We start from the raw sequence: 11,504 nt of genomic DNA on the forward strand, positions 1-11,504 counted from the left end.
TCGACGATCTTTTGGAGAAAGTTCATTAATAGTGCAAATTAGCGGGTAAATACATTTTTGCGAACTTTCAAAAACAGGAACACCATCAATGTTGCAGTTAATACTTATCGCATTATCATCTACTTGATTTATATATGATCGCCCATCATAAATATCTTCAATTGCATATGTTCTTTTTTTGCAACGTAAATCTTTATATAAAGTTTCATATGCCGATCCCTCAAAAAAGTCTTTTAATTGTTCTTTCAGCGACATAAAAAGAAAAAAATTTCCTGCTTTTATATTTTTATCGACGTTAATGGTTTCTTCACAAATTTCACAATGAAAAAACTTCAGTTTCCTAAACGTAGCAGTAGCTTCCTTGTGATTGTGATTGCCGATAATAATAGTGCACTTATTACAAAAATGATAAACTAAAATAGTTGTTGCGAAGGATTCAAGCAACTTTTTCGAATGGTATGAATTAAAATCAGTTCCTTCGTAGGAGTTTTGTGTTTTCATCAATTTTGATACATCTTCAGCTGCTGCGTGAGTTAAATTATGACGTTGCTTCAAAGCCATTATAATTAAGCTATTAATTAAATCTTCAATAGGATATTCGGATAGCTGGGAATTAAATGTAGAGTTTGTACATTCATTTTCATTCCCCTGTTCATAATTATTTTCATCGTTTTCAATATCTTGGTCATTATTGTTACTTATTATCAATGGGTCTATATCATTAATATTGACATTAATCCCTTCGCTCTCACTTGTCATAAATTCTTCATTGTTTTCATCATAGTTGGTAGTATTATTTACTTTCTATATAAAAACAATATGATTTTTACTTTTTTCTATCAATTATAATTGTAAATAAAATGAATGTGTTCTTACAGAAAGAGTGACTTCTTCTGTAGGATTATCAGCAGTATTTGTGAGAGGCGTACATAATGAAGCAAGAAATCTTTTTCTGCAAATTGAAAGAAATAAAATAATAACTTCTTAACGATTTAATTACTGTGTAATAATGATTTATTTATGGATGGATGAGTTTTACGATAAGGAAAACAATTATGTGTATATCGTTATATTAGAAATTTGTCACCATCCTAGTTGCATATATTTGCGCATTTTGGACATACCCATACAATCTTTCTCTATGGCGTCTTTGAGTTCGCTGTGGAATTGATGCTTTGCTTTTGTGATAATTAAAACAGTTATAAGACCCACGCCTTTTTTTTTCTACCGGTTCAGCCATTAGTTTTTCCTCTTCCGCTGTAGTAAAATTATTCGGAATTATAACAAGAATTAAAAATACATTTTTAGTCATTTGTATTTTAGATAAATAAGTCCTAAATACGAAATCTAAAAGCCTAAGTTTTATGTGGAATACCCTATATCTATAAAATATTAGATATTGGTGCATAATAAATGTGAATGGATTGTGATTTGTGGCGCGAATCAGATGTCGTATCATATGTACAATAATGTTTTGTCGTTGGACTCATTTAATATACTATACAGCGATATAGTAATGAGCAGCCGCCTTTATGCGATTGGAAATATCCATTACTATCAGTTTTCAAACTAAACAATTGAACACTATTGTTTTCTACGTAGAGCACATTAGAAAAGTAACCAAGATGTCTAAATCGAAAAATTTGAGCAAACATAAGAAATTATTTGCTTTAGTCAAATGGACGGAAGGAACTGCGAAAAATACGTATTCCACTGATGTGCCAGTGGAATGGATAAGAAACTTTGACTTTTGTAAATATAATTCCGACTATAAATGCAAGAAAATTCCATATGCCATAGAATGGCGAAACGGAAGAAAAAGGCCTAAAGGAGGTTGGAATTTATTTGATGGGCTGATTATTCAAATATCAGGTATATATTAATTATTTTTTTGAAGTCTTATCTTACTGATTAATTATTATTGTATCATTTTAATGAAATGCGATTATTACAGAAAAACAAGAAGAATTGGAAAATACATTGCAGATTATAGAAGGTGTCAAATCACCACGATGCAGCAATCAAGGCCTTGAAGAAAACACCTCAGACGATAATCCCCATTCCATGGATACAAGCAGTACTGAGGATTCGGATATTGTTAGTAAAATATATGACTTTCTTAAAAATTACTATGGTTACTATGATTTTTTTTTAACTAGTTTCTATGATTGACATAGCATGTGCTTTATACTTGCAGTTTATATACTTAAATTTTATTATCGGTTGTTAATTATTTCTCTGTTTTGTCATTAGTATTTTATTATACGCAGCAATTTTTTTTAAAATTTATTATCATTTATGAAATTAATAATAAATTTCTAAAAATATGCTGTGCAAAATAAAATACTAATGTTAATCGTAGAAAACGATCAATGAATGCGCAAAAAAATGCATTTCTTAGAAATAAAATCTATGTGTTTGTACAGTTTTGTTTCATCTGTATATTATTTGCTTCAAATTTTTGCAGGAATTAAAAGAAATAAGCAAGAAGCCTCGTTATGAAGCAAGTGAAAATTCTGCACAATTAAATGCATGGGATAGGAGAGACAATTTGTGGTCAAACTCAAAACCCGAAGAGAGCCAAGTTTCAGCCTTTCCAGATTACAAAGAATTGAGTAAAAGTAAATTGTCAATCAGTTTAAGCAATATAAAATTACGCACATTTTGATGATAAAGAAATTTTACACTCTGGGCCCAGATACATTGTAATGACTCGACATACACACGATAAGTTTTGATATATACAAACATATATGTATTGTCTAGGCATACTTCTTTTATAAAGTAAATTTTTACTATCTGCCTCAAAATAAATTTTAATTATTTATTTTTCTTGAAAGATTTTAAAACATAGTAGATTATTCGTTATACATTATAATAACGGCCATTTCTTTATTATTAAAGCGTAAATATTTTTTCATAATTATTAAATATTTATTAAATTATTTATTTATTTTTAGCTATGCAAGAACAAAGTGATAAAATTATGCAGCTAGAAAAAGATGTAGCAGAGCTAAAAAGGAATTATACAAATTTAAAAAAAATGGGAAGCTATAAGAACTGCAGTGAGGATGAAGACGAAAACGAAAAAATGGTAAATGTATTACAAAAAAAATTTAAATAAAATTTATATGCACGCATCATCTGAGAAAATTAAGTAAAAGTTCATATAAGGTATTCGCACTTTCTGGATTTGTATTGAATAAATCTACAATTTTTTAATATGAGATTCAGTTTTATGTTGACTGTTAATGCTTCTTTAGTTTGTAAATACATGTCATTTAATACTTTATAAGAGTCAAAGGTATATAAATTTAATTTATTATATAATCTTTAACTTTTTAGGTTGAAATTTATAAAGGAAGCGGAATTAAAATTACTGAAAATCAATGGAATTTCGCCAAAACAAGAAACAGCTATACAGGGATGGCAATAGCATTGATGATGGCCTCATTTCCTTTGGAAACTCTGCTACGGAGTAATTTAAAAGGTGGAGCTCCCAAAATAAAAACCGAGGGAGAGGATAAAGTTTCTGTACATACAGCATTAGACCCAAATAAACTAAAAGCAATAAAAGGTAATAATATTAATCTATCCAAAAATCTTTAATGATTTTTAAGTTAAATTTGCTGTGTATCTGTTTACATAGTTTATGACCGATTTTTCAATACTTTAAATTTAAATCTTTCTAGATGCAGTAAAGGCAGCACATCCAGTGGTATATAATGCTAGTATTCTGGGGACAGCATTAAATAACAAACTGAATCAACTTCGCCATCATCAGCAGAAACCCCAGTAAATTTATATATACATATATGAATTGTATAAATAATAATAAACAGTACATATAATAAAAAATTAATACATATATTTTATAAACTACATTTATTATATATTGATTATATATTCGTGATATATCATAAAGTATATTTAAAGATACCACAAAATATATTAATAAATATATGTTCAATTATACGAGATTTGGCCGAAAAATTATACTATAATATATATTCATGCATATAATTAAAATTATGAACATGAATATATATTATACTATAATTTTCGGCCAAATCTCGTATAATTGAACATATATTTATTAATATATTTTTTACATTTTTCATTTATATTTTGAAATATATATTTTTCCATGGGGGTAGTATCCTTAACAGCTATGTTGTGTATTTTTATGCTTGCAAGTGTTTGTGCTCTATGTCCTGTACATAGAGCTAAGAGCATTACAGTCTTTTGCGTCAATTGTTGCAGACTTAAATCTTCTAGTGGATGAAGTGTTTTTAGATAATTAACGGGATCCCTCAAGCCCTCTGTAGCCAACATTACGGAATGAAAAACGAGGGAGAATTGTCCAGCGCTATTTTTCAACCGATTTCAATGTTTTTGGGCTTATTGGAATCGTTAGGACTCGCCTTTCGTCATAAATAAAGCCGTATTTTCTAAAAAATGTAAAAAAATAAAATTGTTTAAAAATTCGCATTAATAATATTTAAACGCAAAATAAATCGAAAAATCGGGCTTCTTTATGACGAGGTGCCAGACCTAACGATTCCAACAAGCCCAAAAAGATTGAAATCGGTTGAGAAATAGAGCCGTACCATTGTCCCGCGTTTCTGAGGTGGGCGAAAACCAAAAATTTGTAGGAAGGCAGCTAGGCTTCCGCCCCTCTCGTGGCTCACGCTAACGTGTTCCCCCACTCCAGCATCCAAACTTACTGCGAAGCTTTCCTCATATTTACGCTATTCCCCTATCTGTAGCTATACACATATAAATACCGTTAAAATAATGTTGAGAACATTTCATTTCGACGATATAATGAAATTGCTAAAAATGCAATTATCATTTTGAAATAAAATTGTAGAAAAGGAGATTTCGTAATGCTTGAAATATAGGGCATACGGCGAAACGCGGGACAATGGTACAGTCGTATTTTTCAAAAGAATTTGATGAGACTAATAATAATTAAAGCCATTCTTCATGTAGATTGTCCTAAAGAGCTCGCATTTTCGATAAAGCTTATAGTTTTTCAGCTATGAACGATTGAAGTTGCACGGCGCACAAATACATATTTCTTCTCTCGCGTAGATCAGCTGTTGTGCACGTCCATCTTCAATCGTTCATAATTAGAAAACTATAAGCTTTATCGAAAATGCGAGCTCTTTAGGACAATCTACATGAAGAATGGTTTTAGTTATGACTAGTCTCATCAAATTCTATTGAGAAATACGCCTGTACCATTGTCCAGCGTTTTAACGTAATTTCTGGTCTTCAAGCGTCCTGACTCGTTCATGCTGCAATTTATTTCGAGCAAAGTAAAAATGCATCAACAAGTTGGGTGGCATCATTGAATAGAGTGTGAAAAGGGGAGACGCTTTTATATTTTCATAATTTTGCCACGCTTCTTTTGGTCATTACAACGTGAACTGTAAAAAGATGCATACTCGAAGTAAATAAAATTAGCTTCCCCTCTCCCCTCTGCAGCTTGTTGCCTCGTCCAGCGTATGTACACCAGCATAGTAGGCCTACTTACATACGGGTGCGACTGTGTTAGTGACTCGTGAGTGTACTGTAAACAAACACACATTGCGTTTACCATGTATGTATGTGCGTCTTATTTTCAATCGCGAAATTGCCCTTCTAAATTTATTGCATTGCACCTTCTACGACAAGCTTTATAAGATTAAGAAATACTCATAGCAGCATGTACATTATCGAGAACTTCTAATGTAATTTTTCAATGTGCAATCGTACTTTTATTTGTTCCGAAATAAATTGCAGAATGAACGAGTCAGGACGCTTGAAGAGGTGAAATTACGGCAAAACGCGGGACAATGGTACAGGCGTATTTCTCAATAGAATTTGATGAGACTAGTCATAACTAAAGCCATTCTTCATGTAGATTGTCCTAAAGAGCTCGCATTTTCGATAAAGCTTATAGTTTTCTAATTATGAACGATTGAAGATGGACGTGCACAACAGCTGATCTACGCGAGAGAAGAAATATGTATTTGTGCGCCGTGCAACTTCAATCGTTCATAGCTGAAAAACTATAAGCTTTATCGAAAATGCGAGCTCTTTAGGACAATCTACATGAAGAATGGCTTTAATTATTATTAGTCTCATCAAATTCTTTTGAAAAATACGACTGTACCATTGTCCCGCGTTTCGCCGTATGCCCTATATTTCAAGCATTACGAAATCTCCTTTTCTACAATTTTATTTCAAAATGATAATTGCATTTTTAGCAATTTCATTATATCGGTGAAATGAAATGTTCTCAACATTATTTTAACGGTATTTATATGTGTATAGCTACAGATAGGGGAATAGCGTAAATATGAGGAAAGCTTCGCAGTAAGTTTGGATGCTGGAGTGGGGGAACACGTTAGCGTGAGCCACAAGAGGGGCGGAAGCCTAGCTTTCTTCCTACAAATTTTTGGTTTTCGTCCACCTCAGAAACGCGGGACAATGGTACGGCTCTATTTCTCAACCGATTTCAATGTTTTTGGGCTTGTTGGAATCGTTAGGTCTGGCACCTCGTCATAAAGAAGCCCGATTTTTCGATTTGTTTTGCGTTTAAATATTATTAATGCGAATTTTTAAACAATTTTATTTTTTTACGTTTTTTAGAAAATACGGCTTTATTTATGACGAAAGGCGAGTCCTAACGATTCCAATAAGCCCAAAAACATTGAAATCGGTTGAAAAATAGCGCTGGACAATTCTCCCTCGTTTTTCGTTCCGTAATGTTGGCTGCAGAGGGCTTGAGGGATCCCTTTAAGTACCGTACTTACATCCCATGTATGGGCGTATTTGGGTTTTGCAGGTCTTAATTTGTATATACCTTTGAAAAATCGATGAATTATCTTTTCCTCTCCTATATTATTTATGGATAAAAACGATATTGCCGATCTGTAAGTATTTAATGATGAGTAAGATAGTCCTCTATTATAATATTCTGTCAAGAATTTTAATAAGTTGTTGCAGGTTGGTTCATAAGGCTCAATTTTATTTTCTGCACAAAATTTCCACCAATTTCCTAAGGCTGAATTATACTGTTTTATGCTTGATTCTGTCAAAGACTCTATTAAAATATCAATTGCTTCCACAGGTATGTTTTTCCTTAAAAACACATTCATGAGACTCTGCCTGCCATTAAACGCAAAGTTTCCGCTTGCGGATGTATTTTCGACCTGCACAGAGACAATAATAGTTTGTTATTTGGTCCCAGTCTTATAGGTTCCTCCACCAACAATTCTATGAACAATGGGTACCAAGGCTGATTTTGCCAGTCTGGCACAACGATTATCCCGGATGCCTTTTCCTTTTTTATTTTAACTAAACATCTTAAAACTAGATTGAAGGGTGGAAAGTCGTAGAATTTTATTTTATCCCATCTAATTGTGAAAGCGTCCACCTCGAATGCAGTGATGTCTGGCAACCAGGACACGAATCTTTCACATTTTTTGTTGAATCTATTAGCGAACAAATCTACTTCTGGTCTACCATAGCGCTCTACTATTCGTTCGAATGCTGTATCACATAACTCCCACTCCGTGTCTTCATTCTTTATTCGTGAAAGGCTATCTGCTTTATAATTTTCCCTTGATGAGATATATGATGCAAACAAGAAATTATGTCTTTCTTCTGCCCAATGCCAAATCTCTCGAGCTAACAGATTATATTTTTTATATCTTGTACCACCCATTTTATTTACATATGATATCGCTGTTGTATTGTCTATTCTGAGCAATATTTGCGCGTTGGTCTGATTATTTCCTAACTTTTCGAGTGCAAATTTTACGGCTAACAATTCTCTATAATTTATTGAATATGATTTTTGAATATCATCCCAGAATCCAAAAACACTATCTAAATTGTTTGTTGCCCCCCAACCAGAGTCGGACGCGTCTGAGAAAATTTCCATAGAGAAATCTGCAGTTTTAATCGGGTTCCCGGACGAATTTATAGCCGTTTTCCACCACAACAAATCCTCCCTTACACATTTCGGAATTCTCATTATTTCTTCATAATCTTGTTTATTTTCTAAGGCTAAAGTTTTTACTCTTTCAAATATTTTCGTGTGTAATATACCATATTCAAAAGCTACGCATGCTGCTATTAAGCAGCCAATAAATTTTGCAAATTCTCGAATTTTACAGAGCTTTTTCTTAAGGAATTCTGACACTAGGTTTTTTAATCTTTCCCTTTTTTCATCAGGTATCTGGACTATATATTCTACGGAATCGATTATAAACCCAAAAAATTTTCTCCTTTTTGAAGGTATCAAATTACTTTTTTGCCAATTTATAATAAACCCCAGATCTGTTAGTATTTTAATTATTAAATTCGCATTTATTTTACAAGACACATAATCTTTGGCTATTACCAGAATATCATCTAAGTAAATGACTAAAAAACACCCGTTTGATCTTAAGTAATTAACAATGGGTTTCAATATTTTTGTAAAAATATACGGAGCGGATGATTGACCATTTGGTAGACAGGTAAACTGATAAGTTTTTCTCTCAAATTCAAATCTTAGGTACTTTCTACTTTTTTCACATATCGGGACCGAATAGTACGCATCTTGTAAGTCTATATTACACATATAGTTTCCTGGAAATACTAAGTTTACCGCTGTTTTTATATTTTCCATTTTAAAATGCTCAACGACCACATATTTGTTCAAATCTTTTAAGTTTAGTATGAATCGTTTAGTCCCGTCCGACTTGGGTCTTAAAAAATAGCTAGACAAGTATTGTCTTTTACTTTGCTTGCAATGTTCTATCACTCCCTTATCTTTTAATTGTTTTATTGCTTTTTTATATTCTTTTATTTCTGCTACTGAATTAAATTTTTTGCACGGTTTTTGTAATTGACCTATTCTTTTCAATATTCTTATTTTATATCCCTTAATTGTATTTAAAATAAATTTATCTTTAGTAACTTTTTCCCAATTTTTATGATAATATCTGAGTCTACCTGCAATTTCATCTACATTTATTTGTAGCTCTGCTGTTTCTGTCGATATCTGTACTGAGTGTTCACCCTCGGGTTGAATGGTTGCTGGTGATTCCTGATGAGAACTCTTGGTCTCGACTGTCCTTGGTAATTTCGATTTCTTGTTTGTGCGTAGGGCGGTTTTCTGCCTAGCTGGCTGTTGTAGTTTAAATTCTTCTGTTGTAAAGGTTTCTTTTGCACCTGAACTTTTATATTCTCACCTACTTTCTCTATTACATTTGCTGTTTTAATTCTTTCCGTTAAATCTTTCCCGAATAAATATTTATCTGTTACTGCGCTTTCCAGCAAAGACTTGTATTTCTTGTCTATACCGGGTAATACGATGGCTTTCCTCGTGTTTATCTGTTCTACCATAAGTTGATTCAATAACTTAGCTGTATCATTTAGCTTTTCCACAACCACTGCTTTATCAAGCCCATCTGTTTCATGTGTTATTTCCGACATAAGTGAACCTATTATCGTCAATGCTGAGCTGGCTATTTTTTGTCTTTCCATCATATGTTCATCTCTCTTTAAGGTGCTCTCTTGTAATTTTGATGCTAATTCTGGATTTAGTGCCGGTACTTCAAATCCTTCCATGCATGGGTATCTTTTGACCAGCTCTTCTTTTTCCTCTTTTGTCAGACCATTCGCATGCCAGTGAAGCCATCGTTTTAAAATAGTAGTGTGTAAGGTTACCTTTTCAGAATCGACTCTTGTCGGGTCCTCACCTAACGCCTTTATGATCTCTTCTTCAAGAGGTTTTTCGAGAGAATTTTCTGGAGGTTTTTCAACAGATTTTTCGACAGGTTTTTCTGGGGCTTGCCCATTGTTTTCTTTTTCGTCATCGTCGTCACTAGAACTCTGGCTACTACTGCTCTCGTCAGATTGCACTTTTTCATTTATGGTTATGTTTGTCTGAACATGTCCTGTTAACAAAAAATTTTTGATATCTTAGACTTTTCGAGCAAGTCCAGTCTAAGTATTTTGATACAAATCTAAACATGTATATAATTTTTTATTTCGACAAGGCATATAGCGCTAGCGGTCGAGAGCTAAGGAACCCACTAAAAACAATTGTTTTTGCGTACGGGTTTTTTCCCTTTCTCCTAGAAAAAACTGCCGATGTATCCAACCGCTCGTGTTGGCGTATCGGTAACTCTCCATATAAGCAATTATATTTGACTTACCAGCATTCTCTTTCTCCTTCACAACGCTCTCAGTCTGTTCCTCGTCGTTATTTAGGGAATTCATTTCCGATCTCAACTTTTTAACTTCTTCTAATACTGTTTCTAGTAGCTGCGAATTCTTCGCTTTTCTTTTTCCCATTTCTCCACTGTTTTATATTTAAGTTTAATTTCTAAAATCTAACCAATTCTAACTGAAACGTGTTACTCTTAGCGCGGAGCGCAAAGGAATGAGGAGAATTGCCACCACCGCGGGAGGGCAGCACGGTCCCAATATGGCGGGTTTTTGGCTATACTCTGAAACGCTGTGACTTTTGGTGGGCAAAAGGGATACTACAAATATGTAATCTCGAGAACGAGGCACGAAATATAATTGATTATTCATTCACTTTTTTTAGTTGCCTAAATAATGCGATCTCAGTGCTTTATGTTACCGCTTGATTACTTGTCAATTTATAAGTGATTTCAATCTTTTGTGTTGCCGGTATTTTTGTTTGGGATCAAATAATTACTTGTCGAATTTAAATAATTTCAATCCTTTGTGTTGCCGGTATTTTTGTTTGAGATTTATTTTGTGTAAATTTTTTTTTTGATGGTTTTTAATTGGGATTATAATTTTTGTGGAGAGAAAGGTCTAAATTACTAGCCGTTTTTTTTACACGAAAGTGTTTTTTTGGGGGGTAATTCTTTACAAGAGATATTAGAGCCATTACCAGAAATGAGACCAATCTCTTTAGCATCCAGCACAGAAGTTTACGTACACCATAATAACGTAAATACTGATCAAGAAAACAATAAAGAAAATTGTGAAACTGCATGTGCCTGTGAATCAAGAGTATTAAAAAGACCTGTCTGAAAGAGATCAATACATAAAACGGGGAACGTTTTCTAGAAAAGTTGTTTGAGCAAAGACGAAAGCCTCATTTAGAAAATATGGCTATGAAAAAACAATTTTTATCTCTCTATGAAAAGTCAATTAATGATAGTAATGAAGCAAGTATAAATAGTTGTTATTATTTCTAATCTTTTTACAAAAGCTTCTCACACTTAGTATAACTTATCTTTTCTTATTATTTTAGAAAAATGAGATTTAAATATTCATAAGAAATTATGAAAAGTTACAAGCAATAAATGAATATAACTGCTATAATCTATAACCTAATACGTTCAATATATTACTGCTTTGTATTTTAAAATACAGCAATATTTAAATCTGTATTGTAGGGAAAAATAATCCACGCAAAGACCAAAAATTGGGCATCAGACTTAAAAAACTGTAAATTATTTCAGAAAATGAAGTAT

General features: G+C 32.6%; 1 protein-coding gene across 1 annotated transcript; it reads right to left on the bottom strand.

Moving 5' to 3' along the window:
* Positions 1-7,147: 7,147 nt before the first annotated feature.
* On the bottom strand, positions 7,148-10,344 carry LOC136776177 (uncharacterized). The gene is made up of 3 exons (XM_066731556.1): positions 10,206-10,344; positions 9,237-9,944; positions 7,148-9,192 (listed from the first exon to the last, which is right to left on the bottom strand). The coding sequence occupies exons 1-3, from the start codon at positions 10,342-10,344 to the stop codon at positions 7,148-7,150; spliced, it is 2,892 nt and encodes a 963-aa protein (XP_066587653.1).
* Between the last annotated feature and the right edge of the window lie 1,160 nt (positions 10,345-11,504).

The sequence above is a fragment of the Prorops nasuta genome, unplaced genomic scaffold (genome assembly GCF_024137725.1).
Source record: "Prorops nasuta isolate Cenicafe-Biocafe unplaced genomic scaffold, Cenicafe_Pnas_1.2 PNAS00009, whole genome shotgun sequence".
NCBI lineage: Eukaryota > Metazoa > Arthropoda > Insecta > Hymenoptera > Bethylidae > Prorops > Prorops nasuta.

Excerpts from the sequence above, each read along its gene's own strand:
- LOC136776177 (XM_066731556.1), bottom strand. The coding sequence starts at position 10,344 with ATGGGAAAAAGAAAAGCGAAGAATTCGCAGCTACTAGAAACAGTATTA. Across the intron at positions 9,945-10,205 it reads GAAGGAGAAAGAGAATGCTG|GACATGTTCAGACAAACATA; the intron begins GTAAGTCAAATA and ends TTTTGTTAACAG. Across the intron at positions 9,193-9,236 it reads AAATGTAATAGAGAAAGTAG|AAGAATTTAAACTACAACAG; the intron begins GTGAGAATATAA and ends CCTTTACAACAG.